This window comes from Athene noctua, chromosome 7, assembly GCF_965140245.1.
Source record: "Athene noctua chromosome 7, bAthNoc1.hap1.1, whole genome shotgun sequence".
NCBI classification, from domain to species: Eukaryota; Metazoa; Chordata; class Aves; order Strigiformes; family Strigidae; genus Athene; species Athene noctua.
The window spans coordinates 8,191,875-8,206,267 of record NC_134043.1 but is presented as its reverse complement, the minus strand read 5'-3'; the positions used below and the strand labels follow the sequence as shown (position 1 = coordinate 8,206,267).

The 14,393-nt window shown below is 35.6% G+C and overlaps 1 protein-coding gene across 5 annotated transcripts in view; it reads left to right on the top strand.

Annotated features, from left to right (window-relative positions):
* Window positions 1-14,393, top strand: part of MGAT5 (alpha-1,6-mannosylglycoprotein 6-beta-N-acetylglucosaminyltransferase) — a 136,253-nt gene that overhangs the window by 84,380 nt on the left and 37,480 nt on the right. For all 5 annotated transcript variants that reach the window (XM_074910215.1, XM_074910213.1, XM_074910210.1 and 2 more), the window contains exons 8-11: window positions 537-706; window positions 1,605-1,739; window positions 7,973-8,106; window positions 12,001-12,134. In XM_074910215.1, the coding sequence (XP_074766316.1) occupies window positions 537-706; window positions 1,605-1,739; window positions 7,973-8,106; window positions 12,001-12,134 (573 nt within the window). The remainder of the gene's footprint in view (window positions 1-536; window positions 707-1,604; window positions 1,740-7,972; window positions 8,107-12,000; window positions 12,135-14,393) is intronic.

Here is a 14,393-nt window from a genome sequence, read left to right as displayed (position 1 = left end):
CCACACTCAAATAACAATCCAGTATGTAGTGAAGTGTTTGGAACTCAACTTCTGTGCTTTGTAGAAAGCCAAGCACAGATTTCAAGGAGCTACAGAAAAAAATCTCCTCTGGTGGCAGTGGAGAGGAGAGGTTCAGAAAGCATCCTCTTACTCTTATGCAGTCTTTCCAAGTTCTTAATGGCTTGTTCACAACAGTGTACCCTCCCTTAACCATACTGTCTTGCATAACCAAGTTCATCCTACTTGAGAATATAAGTGGTTATTCAATCTAAATAAGTTAATGTGAGCTACAACAGTTTCTGTGCAGAATTACTGATCTGGTGGCAGATAGTAGTGCAAAAAAATGCAGTAATATTCTTATAATTACTGTTCTAGAGATTCATTACAAAATTATTGTGGTGGGAGTATTGGATTTTTTTGGTTGATTTTTTTTTTTTTTTTTTGGCCATAGTTGGAATTTAATAGAAGAAATGCTGTGAGGTATAATATTTGCATGTATAATGTTGATAACTCTAACATATGACTTTCCTTTCCAGATTCTTGTTCATCTGGGGCTTTTGACAAAAGAATCTGGATTCAAGATTGCAGAAAATGCATTTAGCGGTGGCCCACTTGGTGAATTAGTTCAGTGGAGTGATTTAATTACATCTCTCTACTTACTGGGCCATGACATCAGGATTTCAGCTTCACTGGCAGAGCTCAAGGAGTAAGGAGATTACTTTCACTTTGAAACTGGAATACAAAAAAAAAAAAGAATTGTCAACTCTTGAAGCTTCTATTAACAGTGTATAATTTCTTGAAGCATAAAATGAAAGTGATAATTCACTAAACAGATGATAAGATTATTTTCATGAGCTAAGTATATGTGCTAGGGAAAGGATAATGTGTTTTCGTTGTAGCTTCAGGCTCCTGAGACTTCATAAATGAATGTTGTAAAATTGAAACTAAGCAGCTTATTCTTTAACATTCCAGGTGCTTTAACCAGCTGCAATGGGAAATGATACAGACTAGTGTAATTCTGTGTCCTCTTCTTCAGTTTCTGCTATTCTTCACTCAGTATCTCACTTTAAAATAAAGGTTTAAATTCTTTAAACACACTACTTTTGATGTAGTTAATTGCTTATGTTAGGTCAAATTGCTACCTCACTCATCTTTGTCTTGTTCTGCACACTAGTTCAGCATTAGGCATAAAACATCTGTTTTAAGCTTGAGCACATACACTTTTTCTGTAGCTTTCGTGTTTTTTATAACAAACATGACAGCATCATTTTGTAGAGAGCTCTTATACTATGAAGCTGTCAATAGAAGGCAGAAATTATTTCAAATAATTTTTAAAGTATGCAATTTTTAAGCATTCCAACCATATTACTCTCTTGTTTAGATGAGATTTTTAGTGAAAATCAGTGCTTTACTGCTGTATAAACATTTCTTTAATAAATGCTGAGCATCTTTAGCATTTGAATGTTCATATATGGTTTCTGATTTGGAAAAGATAAGAGTAAAGCTTTTTTGGAAAGGGGAATTATTGGTATAAATAGTATTACAGTATTTATTCAAGGTTTTGGAAAGTAATACTTTTCCATATTCCTTCTTTCTTTGTTTAGGATTATGAAGAAGGTTGTAGGTAACAGATCTGGCTGCCCTACCCAGGGGGATAAAGTTGTAGAACTCATTTACATTGACATTGTGGGACTCACTCAGTTTAAGAAAACCCTTGGTCCATCCTGGGTACATTACCAGTAAGTATAACACGTATTTGACCTCTTCAGTGCTTTGTTAAAGAGCTTTTGTTGATTAACACATGTCAAAAGTACTGAGGTGAGTACATTCACATGAATTTGTATTTATATGAAAGTGAAAATGTTCTCTGTCTTTAACTCTTAGGAATAAAGGGGCTGTTACCTGTTTGTTGCTTACTATCTTTATCCCCACAGCAAGTTTGGGATTCTTGGATTCAGGCATTTTTGATCTTAATTAATTATATTATCTTGTTGTGTCATCATCTTTGCCTTTCTTTCCCTCCCTTCTTTACACCCCCCCCTCCCTTTTGTTCTGTAAATTAGTAGACGAACAGAGAGATGACTGGATTTTGTTGTTTAGTTGGAATGTCAAAAGTATGTTTTGCTTGTCAGTGTTCACAGCCATGCTGGATTGATCATTGTGGAGAATTATCTATTCTAACTATATTGCCCAACAACTGCAATGCAAATTTTTTCTGTTCATCCCTTAAGATGCTGGGCAAAAAGTTGTCTTCAGGGATAAAAGTAAAGAATGAACTGTAGTTGTTGTTGCTTCTGTAATCTACAAACATCTTTCCATTAGAAATGGAAGATGGTGGTCACAAGATACTGCTTTGTACAGCCTTCTTAGTGTCTGCAGTTCTAGAACCACTTTTTTTTTGTCAATAACTTTAAATCAGCAAGCCTTCCATGCGTTGTTCAAATACATATCAGCATGAAATAAAACCAAATCCAAATTACTGACTTTGATTTTTCTATTCCTAATTGAATTAGCTGTATTTCATGATCCGTAAAGTCCAGTAAATCCTACTTAAAGGAACATATTGAAAGGTGTTCACTGCAGGCAGAAAAATTGTTTTTTCTCAACCACAGGATTTTCTAGAGCATTGGAACTTTTCAGTGTAATTTTAAATGGGAGTATTGTGATCAGCGTTGCAGATTAGATTACTCTTAATCTCTTTTTTGAAGCAGAGGAGTAAACGGATATTCTGTTTTTTTAGGAGCCTGCTAATAAACATAATCCCATTTTACAGTGAGCTACAGTTGGTTGTCTGTCTGCCAAATGTAATTGCCACTAACTGATCACATACAGTATTGTGGTCAGGATATAAAACCGTACTTATAAAATTAAAATGTATCTTCCCTTTTCAATTTCTTATTTGGTATATTCTGTAACAAAGATATGGAAATACATCATGACATTGAGATTATTAGATTAGCTTTTCAGTTTTGCTTCCTTATTTAATGAATCATTAAATCTTAAGCTGTCAATCTGTTTTTCATTGATTCCTAATTTGTGATAATGACTGACTTTTTCTGGTTTAGGAGAGTAGAATTAAATTTAACTCTAAATAAATACCTTAGGTAGTATAGGAGGGTTTTTTAGGCTTTTGAAGAAGAAAGATATTACTTAATGCCTGTCTTCTACAATATCGGATTTCATGGGACGGAAGGAGACCTCACCTAGTCCATAGTCTTCCTAAAAAGTAGATCAGATGTATTTGTACTTCTTGAGAGATTTTTGCCTAATCTTTAACTGAAGACTACAGAAGATTCCCCAGCCATTGTTTTATATTATTCAGCTTTTCTTTAGTGCTTTTCTTGGCCTGATTTCTCACAAACTACCCATTACTGCTTATTCTAATATGGTTCTTGGGAATAAATTGCTTCCTTCCCATCTCTGCCAGCCTTTAGAATATTGTATATACTGCTTTTCCTCCAATTTGCTTTTCTTCAAAATAAATTAGGGGTTTTGGATCATTACTTGTAATTCAGGTTTTGTAGACCTTTCATCAAATTTCTTGAATTTGTTGGGAATCTCTCTAATTACTTGATACTGTTTCCCAAGTTTAGTGTACAAAATGGGGCCCAGAGTCTAGCAGAGACTATCAGAATTGATTAGAACGGAAGAATTAATTCCTAACTCCATGCATACTATCTCCTATTTGGGGATCCTCTTACAGTTATTTTTTTTCTCTCAGCATCATGAGTTACCTCATGAATTTTGTCATCAAAATACTTTTAAGTTAAAACTAAGAGAAGTCCAGTATAAAAGCATATTTATGTTTTTGTTTAATTCATTCCAGTAAATAAACAGTATCACAAAGTTGCTTTATAGCCCTTGTTCTTTGCAAACTTTGCTTTCTCTGTTGTATTTAATGTCAGTAGGAATAATTATTTGTCTTGAGAGAAGTGTTTTGCTTTGTGCCGTATAGTTTTTTCAGCAGACATGTGTGGGCCAGCTCACTCTGGTTTATGCAGACCAGACACAAAGAAATTAAAACTTGTTTATTCACTTCAGATAGAGTGGTAGAAGAAGCCTCTGCCTTCAGAACAGTCTCTTGATAGGAATGCCATATATAATCTTTGTGAGTGAACTTGAGCCCTGAGGAAATTTTTGGTAATAGAAATCAGGTTTCTAGAACCGCTACCTCAAAAGAATGACCCTGCTGCTCTGTGGGGTGACTATTTCTGAACAACTGAAAAACTCTTTTGTGCATCTGAGATCCGTGGCGTCAATGACTCTTGGTAGTACATGCTTTATCTGTGGTATAATTGGTGCTGTAAATAGCATGAATATAGAAAAACAGATCTCATTTTTGGGTGCACCTGATTTTCAAGCAGAAGAATGCCTGGATATATGCTGTATTTTTTCAGTTCTGAAGTCTGGATATTTGAATGCAGTTTATGTGCAATGAAGCAACATAAAAACTAGTAGCTTAATATAGTTTGAGGAGTGCAGCTCATTGCCTTTCTTAGCACATGCATCCTCCGTACAGCACATAAGAATCTGGTATTTTTTTCATTCTTCTACAGTCTCTCTAGCAATGACTCATTCCCATATGCCAAAAATCCAACTGGCTGTATTCTTGAAATTAACATGACAGCTATCCTGAAAAATGAGCAACATTCCTGCTTTTTACATGTTCTCTAGAATACATCTGTCTTAAGAGGGTTATTTTCTGACTAAGTTTTTACATTTTAAATGCAAGTACTTAGTGGCCTGGAAGTTCATATGTGTGTCTGCAAGGATTTGCATCGGCAGGTATGAGATGCTCATGATCTGAGCTGGTTGGACGTAAGCCAAAACAGTGTGGAGTCCATGTATCTGTGCTGGCAAGTTGCTGTGTCTGAGTTCAGCATACCTACAGACCTTCCAAGCCAGAACTGGTTGGGTTTTGACCAGTTTCCTCCCAGGAAGATGTCTGCAGCCACTGGCCTATACATACCCTTTATTTAACAGTTTATGCTGGCACAAGCACTAGTTGCTGACAGGGATGGGTGCTGCTGGTCAGCATTGCTTGCTTACACAAGATGAAGTATATATAAGCAGATGGGTGCTGCTGGTCAGCATTGCTTGCTTACACAAAGATGAAGTATATATAAGCAGAGAAGAATTATAACCTCAGGTGGGAGAAGGATATGAGTAAATATATATAAATACTTCTTCTAAGACAGCCCACTTAAGATTGTGCATATGCCCAATATATATGGAAGAACACTCACTTTAAAAATGGTGATAACCTTGGGTTACTTTTGTTTAACTTTTTTTCTAAGACCCAAAATTGTCACTTCTAATATGCCAAAAGAAAGAAGACTTTAATATGGATGTTTCTATAAGCAGTTTGCTACCCACCAATCCTTTTTTAATTAGTTGGTGAACAGACTCATCAGTCTGACACCAATTCCAAGGCATGCAACTTCGCTGCTAAAGCTTGGTGACATTTTAGGAAGGAAGGGGGAACAGAGTGAAAAACTGAAGTTAAAATCACACTAAATTAACATTTTTATTTAAAATATATCCCTGATTTAAAAAAAATACCATTTTTCCAATTTTAAAGTTAAATATTTCACTTTAGAAATGCTAAAACATTGTATGCCAAATCAAACTTTTTATTCTGAAATAGTTCAACTGAAAGAGATTTAAAACACGAAATGAAACAAACTATGGAGAACATAGTACTCGGGCAGACAGTTAAGGCATTCCTACATACCTTTAAAATATCAGTTCAGCATAGCTGGCATTAATTACATTAATTTCTGAATTTTAAATCTTTACCAGGTTTTTCCTGCTGCATTTCAGGGATTAGATTCACTAATTGAACCTTTGATCTCTCTTACCATTTTTGCAAACACTTGCACTTTCTGCTGTGATCTCTTTCTCTCTTCCAACTTACTTTATGCCCAAATCATAAATATTTTTTATTTTATCTGATTTCTGGTTTAGCTTAGTTTCCATTGCATCACATGTCCTGTCCTGCTTCAGAGACCCTGTGTGTATTGAACATAGTTACACAAATCCCTATGAACAATTGGTGCTACATACGTTTTATCTGAATACGGGAAAAAGAGAGGAAACAAAGCACTTTGAGATGATCACATGTGATGTAGTCCTCCTTACATATATAATTTGACAAACTCTAATAATGCTGCAGTTTTTCAGTAGCTTTCACCCATTTTTCATTCCCCTGTACTGAAGTACCTGGCCAAAAGCTGTATTTTTGATAAGAATTTTGTTTTAAGGCCTGCCAAGAAATAAGAGGGCTTTTATTACTGAATGATTCATCAGTGCAGAAGTTGTTTTGGTCCTGCTGGAGTATTTTGTATGATGTGGAGATAATTGCCACTGTTGTAAAATATTTTCATTGAGAACAGTTGACATAAAACACTGCACAGAAACTGATCTGTCAGCTTTGTTGTTTGGTGAATCATAATATGTTGTATATTTTGACTTTCTTTTTGCTTGAAAGATCTCTGAAGATTAAAAAAAAAATTTGCTCTATTTGTACTTTCAAATACATTGATTTGGCATTTTATATGAGAGTTTAAAAGTTGCTGAGTTTGTTGTGGTTTTTTTTCTGTTTCCCAATTTAATGGATACTTTAGAGAAAGGAGCAACATATAAGAAATATTTAAATGTATTTTGGGGACTAAATTTTGTCATCTTTTAAAACTCAAAAATGGTTGGTTCTTTCACCTTTTGGGTGCTAAATTCTTTCACATTTTAGAGCCAAAATCCTGGTGCTTTACTGAACAGAATATATGTGGGCTTGGAGCATAGGAAATGTTGAAGACTGAGAAATATAGCCTGTTTTAATAGTACTTTTGCAACTACTTCCCTTCTCTGCCACTCATGAGGTTGTATCTCTTCTTCAGCACATACAAGCCCAGTGATACAATATAAGAGTTGATGTCTTCATAACATAGTGGCACATGATGTAGAAACACACCCTCCTTCTTTTCTGAAAATTTTGTTTGTGGAGGACTGAAGAATGGTAGGGTCAGCAGCTTTGGAGCCATATAATCCGGTTCTTTTGCGGTGGAGCCAATGGTCAGTATGATGATCCTGTCCAAGCCATAGCAAAGGTTTGGCAGGCTGTGTTTAGGAAACACAGCTTGTAGAATCTCTATGCTAGAATGTATGCTGCCTTCTTCGTACTGAGATTTTTTTTCTGCCTTTCATGTACTATGGGACCTTTCTTGAAAGGACCCACCCGTAAATGAAGTAATTTTTTTCCAGCAAATTATAATAGGATTTAAATAAAGGAGTGAATGTGATTCTCTCATCCCAAACCCTTTGTAATCCAATGCCAAGGTTTCTCTTAGTTGTAGGCTGGTTGTTGCAGACATTTGACTTTTATATTGTTCCTTTAAATGTCTGTGACAAAATGTTTCATAAACAAATAAATGGTCTGCAAGTGTTCAGCAAATTAACTGTCTTCAGTGCTTCTCCAGTAGATTTAATTGACCCAAAAGTCAGAACCTGGAGACTAAATACAATTGTCTGAAGACAGAGTACTATTCTGCTCTGATCTTCTTGGCACAGGGCCCTTGGCTGTTGCATTTGATTTTGTGGTAATGGATGAGAACATTAGAAAACAGATGAAGAATCCCCTCTTCTTCTGCCTAAATTTGACTTCAGAGCCTCAGGAATGTAAGCTCTGCTTGGATATTAAAGCATAACTTCATTCTGTAAGAACAAAGAAACCCAAAATAAGCTCAAAGGTTGCTATTTGAATGTCTGATATATCCTTGAATTTGCTGATTGTAATGTCTTTTGAATGTAATATGAACAGAAATGTTTGAAATGTACCTTCAGTTCATAAATCATCCACAGTTGCAAACAAAACTAAAACACTCATCTTGATTATCATAACTATGTATATATACACATACGTGCTTATATGTACACGTGCATGTGTACCTACAGTAATTATTTTTTTTTCTTTTAGGTGTATGCTAAGAGTTCTGGATTCCTTTGGAACTGAACCAGAGTTTAACCATGCCCACTATGCCCAGTCTAAAGGCCACAAGACACCATGGGGAAAGTGGAACCTTAACCCACAGCAGTTTTATACCATGTTCCGTAAGTATCGCTGTGTTTATAAATAATTTGGAGCTTTAAAAAAGAAATGTTGTCATTGAGAGGAATTTTTGTATTATAAAAGACAAATTCATGTTATAATAAAATGCAGCAGCCAAATGGGCAGAATCCTGAGTGTCAGTAAGTGTCTGTAGACTATGCAAAAGCTCTATTGGGCTTCCATCCATCAATATCAACTTACATCAAATAATAATTAACGTATTATCAAAATAACAATATCAATATAAATAACGGTAGGGAACTTTATTCTCAGGGTACCTGTGGAAAGTGGTGATTGACTTTTCAAGTTCAAGTGCCAGTGAGTTTACTTTTGTTAGTTTTGCTTTCTCAAATCCTGCTATGGAGCGATAGGTTTTTGAGGATTGCATTTTTATAAACTGCACTCTTGCATTTCATCACGTTAAACTGAAGTTGGTAACTATGTTAACTATGTCATTGTATCTCTGCTTTTTTCCCTCAACAACTGAGCAGCACAGTGCCTTTGTGGTTTCTTTGCAGTCAAGATTAATAAACTAACACTCATCAAAAATAATTTTTTGTCTCTACTTCTTCGTGAATTTATCAAAATTTTCACCTAGCTTGTTTTCATGTTGTGAGCATCCATCCTGAAGTGAACTGATTCATATTTATTTTCCAGCAGTGTATAAAGCTATTTAAAAACCAGTGGTAGTTTTCAGTATTGCTAAATATCTTAAAAAAAAAAATCCTAAAAAATAAACAGAACACACAAAAATATAAATTCTCTATAAATTTAATCAGATTAAATGATTACTGTGACCTGCTCTAGCCCTAGTCTTTAACTTTATGGTGCTAAGTTCCAGAATCAAAGGATCTTTCTCTTGTGTGTTGTAGTAGTATTTCGTTATCTCTGAAAGATGCTGAAAGGTTTACTATTGGTGAAAGGTGCACTTAGCTTGAGGGTAAGCCAGGCTTAGGAAAGAGGAAAGTGCACGCGGTTGTGTGCAGCAGCTTCTCAGCCGAAGTCTGTAAAGAAACACTTGGCTTTAACCAGCCCGACCTCCAGATTTTGGTGGTGATCCCTGTCTGAGACTCAGGCCAGGACATGCACTGTTCTCTCTCAGACTTCATAGTCAAGTCTTTCAAACTTCTCTGCTTTTCATTGCAGAATTATACATGCTGCTGTCTGGTTGACAGGCTTTTGATTTCAGTTGCCCTGTAAAATTCTTGAGAGAGGCATATTTTGTCTGTCAACATTTGCTGTGCAAGTTTTTCCAGAGAAATATAAGTGAAGGTTGTTCAGAAGGTAAAAGACTGCATTCACAGTTGTTTCAAAGCAAGTAACAAAACGTGTGGTGGGGAAATGTGACTTGGAAGTAATTGCAAAGTTTCTTTTTGGACATTAGTAAGCAGAGCTTGTTCCATATCCACATGATTTGCCAATATTTATTGTTTTGTGTCCTAAATGGAAAAGGAGCTGAAAGCTCAATCATGCTGTAGTTAAGTAGTCCAGCTGTTGGGAAATTTGTATGTGAGGACCTGTTCAAGATAGCACCAAGGGTGATGATATACTTGAGGAAAATAGTTGCACAAATACTTGTGGTACAGCTGTGTGCTCTGTGTGTGCGCTCCTCAATCCACTTCTTGAAATGCAGAAGAAAGTAAATATCAAGATGATCTCTGTTGTGGCAGTATAGACTACTAATACAGTCTCTTGTTTGGAGCAAATCATAATGAATTTTCAGAAGAGCCTGACAATATTGAAATTTCAATAAATAACCATTTCCAGTCTTTGCTACTGGAAATGACAGTGGGTTTTCCTTTGCAGGAGAAGTGGTAAATAGATTGCAGGCAAACTCATTGTGAGGCATGAGTGATTCCAGTGCTATAGATTATTCAAGAATTTTGCTGCTTTTTGTACTAGGTGCAGAAGAGTCAGCATGTTTTGTGATATCTGAAGTTTATTTTTGTTTTTTGTTCTCTGCTGCAGAGGTAGCACCATCTTTATAGGGTTTTCATTAGAAGTGCATGTTACACATCAGTAAAGGTTTTATGACAGATCATCAGTAAAGGTTTTATGACAGATTGGAACCCTGGACAGCTTCCCAAGATCCCCAGACTCTTATTATGTTTTGAGAACTCTGATTATGAGGGCAGAAAATTATTACCAAGCAACAATAAAGCCATATTCAAACCTGTGGCATATTACCAAATACTCTGAGCTTTCCAGAAGCATGAGTGTTCCCTCCCCCCCCCCTTTTTTTTTTTATGTTTTTTATTTAAAATCTTTTATGTGTAATATCAGGACTGGTACTTTTAAAACTGCATGATCTTGCTTAAAGATCTATCTGAGTGCTTCCTGTCAGTGATGTTTGAGGCACTGAATTTCATTAGTTCTAAGTGCTAACTTTAACAAAGGTTTATTTTTCTTTTGAGTGTGTACTCCTTTGCCTCTCCTTTGAATACAGTCTCTCATCCAAAAATATGAAAGGATGGAAAAATGCCCCTTTTCAGGCATATTTGCTATGTGCCATTTGCTATGCTAAATTCTAAAAAGTCCTTGGGTCTAAGTGAGTGCCTAGCTGTTGCTGAGGCATTTTTTGTGAAAAAGAGTAATTGTCATTTGAAAGACTAAATGTAATGGTAGAGGGAAGCATACACTCTATGGTTTCTCTGTTCTACTGCATTATCCACTTGGCTAATTTTCAGGAATCAAAAAGCAAAACCTCATAATTGCAATAGAATTTGATTTTTTTTTTTTTTATAACACTGACTATAGGTTTAGCATTGCATGTATTGTAAGTGCCTGAGGCATTGTCTTTTTTTGTTTGTTTGGTGTTTCTTTTAACTTTGCAAAATGTGCTTAGTAAGAAATTGTGTGCCAGAATTTCAACAGTTTTATGGAGGAGATCCTAGTGTTTATTGCAGCCTATTTCTGTGTAAACTTGTAAGGCTATGATGCTTTTAGAGAGGCACAAAAATCCCACACATGGGAGTAATTTTTGTATAATAGAGATGGATTTTTATCTGAAGTGTTGAATGTTGAAGTCCATCCCTGGAATTAAACACCCTGTCTACAAAAAAGGGAAAGAAAAAAAAACAAAGGGAAAAAAAAAAAATCTTAGTTTTAATGAGCCTGTAAGTCTGTGTCTTTGTAGGAGGAGAACTGTAGCTAGTATTACTCAATGTCAGTGCTGGAAAAAGTCCAACAGAGACTGAAAATAATACAGAAAACTAAGTAAATTGCATATCCTTTGCATGCACTTTTTTTGTCTGGGTGCTGGATTGACAACAATTTTGCCAACTTCAGTTGTCACCTTTCAGTATTTTATGATAGATATGTCTGAGTGAATTAGGCAATGAAATTCATATTCTAATCTGCATAGTGTGACTTTGTAGGCTAATAATTAGCACGAATACATAATATGCAGTGAGTTGGATGGTTGGTGTTAGCTCTTCCAATATAGGAGGTGAACCTAAGAATTCTACTGAAATTCATTTATGACATTGAGCAACACTGAGTTTTGTTAACAAGCACATATACAAAATTTTTTCAAATTGTTGGTATTACAGCTCTGATATTGTCAAGCTGGATTTCTTCTGGTTCTCGTATCTCTAATAATAAATCTCAGCACACAAAAAGTCATCATCATTGACATCGGTCCAGCTACCAAATTTTTATTGTCAGAAACGATCCAGAAAGTAACTGCTTATTTTAGTGGATGTATGCATCAGGAGTTAAAATTAATAAGAACTATTCTCAATAATAAAGCAAGCAAATGTATCTCTTAATATGAATGTGAAGGAAGTGATCTGTTGAATAATATGCTCCTTTTACCTACTTTTCTGACAACATTTATGCTTTTGTAACATTAACTGATACTTTAAAACGTTTTAAATATGCTCTGTTTCTTACAGCTCACACTCCAGATAACAGCTTCCTTGGATTTGTGGTAGAGCAGCATCTGAATTCCAGTGACATTAAACACATTAATGACATCAAAAGGCAGAACCAATCTCTCGTTTATGGCAAAGTAGATAATTTCTGGAAGGTGAGTTTTCCATACTCATATATTTGAGCAAGTTTATTTTGATCAGTATAATAAAGTATAACTCTAAATTTAAAAGTATCCATTCTCTCTAAATCTATTAAGTTCTTTTTCTGAAAATAAACATTTAAGTAATGAAATTGGAACATTTTGAAGTCTTTCTGATAAGAAAATTTCCATCTAGATTGATGTGGATCCTTTGATGTTTATGTACACCTTTCTGATAGAATAAAAAAATTTTATAGCTTTGATATCACAATAATTTTGTAAAATGCAGAAGCTGTTAAAAGTAATGGGAAATTGAATGTGTCAGAGGCTTTCTGAACTTTAATCTGTCATAAGCAAATGTGTCTTTCAATTATTTCTTTTCTTATATTTACCACCAAAATGTGCTGCATTTTGAACTGGAAACTGTATTTCACTAAAGACCCCAGAAGTGTTCAATCTCATCTCCCTGTAATAATATCAGAGGTTTTTTTCATAAATAATGCAGTTACTGCATTGTCTCCCATCTGTGGACAGGAGCTGCAGAATAATACCCCCAGGGTTCGGTCATATTTTCACCAAGTTATACTAGTGTTGTTAAGCTCACAGTGGTCTCCGCTTTTTGTCTGCTGTCCTTTTCTGAAGCTCCTTCCAGACTGCCACACCTGGGAGTGTGTGTCTCATGCAGTTTTCAGAGAAAAGCAATTACTCACTAATCACTGGATTTCTTCCATGTTACCTCTAGCTCTGTGTGCCTATATACTCTGTATGCCTTCTCTCCTCCCTAAAAAGACCTTATTCTAAGCCTCTTGTTCTCTGAAAAGGAACTGATCAGTACATGCTGTGCCATACATAGGACAAAACAGTATGGCAGTGTGAGAGCACCCGTGTCTTGCTTTTTCTTTCCTTTTCATTGGCATGAGAATATTAGTCTTGCAGAGTTTTCTGAACCACAGAAGCAACATTTAGTCTGATAACTGTGATTATACAGAATAAATTCTTGAAAATGATAGCTACGAGTAAATGGTCCATCTGTGAGAGAAAACAAAACAAAAACTTAAGAAAAATGGAAGTGTGTTGCCAGTGGTAGCACAAATGCATAACTGGATGCTTCTTAACTATTACGCTGAGAAATACGTGTATATTAGCTGTGCATATTCTATTGTCATCTCTCAGGTTTATATTTGGGGTTATTGGACTGAGCCATGTAATCTGTGTCTTGAAATGAAATTTTGCTTTGCATGGTAGTAAACACTGTGACAGTTATTCAGTTTGACTTATGGTATAGAACAACTTAGTATGCCCCCATCTGCAGTCTCCTATGCTGTCTGAGCAGAGCTGGGATCCTTTCATTTGAGTCTTTTCTGGCTGAGGCTCTTGTACTTTTAGTTCCTGATCTCATTATCGGTCTCTCAGGAACAGTTGAATGTAATAATCATCTATACTTCCTGACCTGATTTGTAGTACATATCAGCAGAACAACCTGTTGAATACTAGTTGGATTTAAGGAACAAGATAGTTGCTTAGTCACCAGGGTTTTTTTCACTGACATGTTTTTCTCAGTTTATTCAGTCTGCATGAGTTCAGTAATATGTATTAATAGTTTATATGCCCAGAGGGGAGATTTGTGATTGCCTAGTCTGAGATTCTGTATGACACACAGGATACTCATAGGCTGATTAAGACAAAAACATGGCTTTTTGGAAAAGAATATCCAATCTTGATTTTTAAATAGCACACGATGGAAACCCCACTATTTCCTCTGGTAAAATCCTTGACAGTTGTCTTCTACCTTAAGACTTGGCATTATTTCCGGTACAGATTTCCAAATGGTAATTTCCAGTCTTAGTAGCAGTTAACAACTTTGTCTGCTGCACTGACAATGTTTCTGTTGTTTCCCTGTAGGAATATATGGGTTGAGATCAAAGCAACGCATAGTCATCTCCTGAAATGCCTGTCTGTGCTGAACCACTGAGAGCTTTGTGCTTTCTAATCCTTAAGTGTTCTCACATGTCTGTTTTCTCTGAACCTTTTTAAGATTATTCACATTCCTCTTGAAATGGGAATGTTAGCAAAGGGCACGTGGGCCGTACTAGCACCAAATCAAAAAGAAATACTATATATAGGCATTGCTAGGCATATCCCCTTTTCAGCATTAGGAACTCATGTTTAGACAACTTCTCAACCAAGACCCTTGTGTCAGTTTTTAGAACTGCTGCTTTTCAAGTCACTGCCCAGTTTCTATCAGTACTGACTATCTTGTTTCTTCCAAAGTGT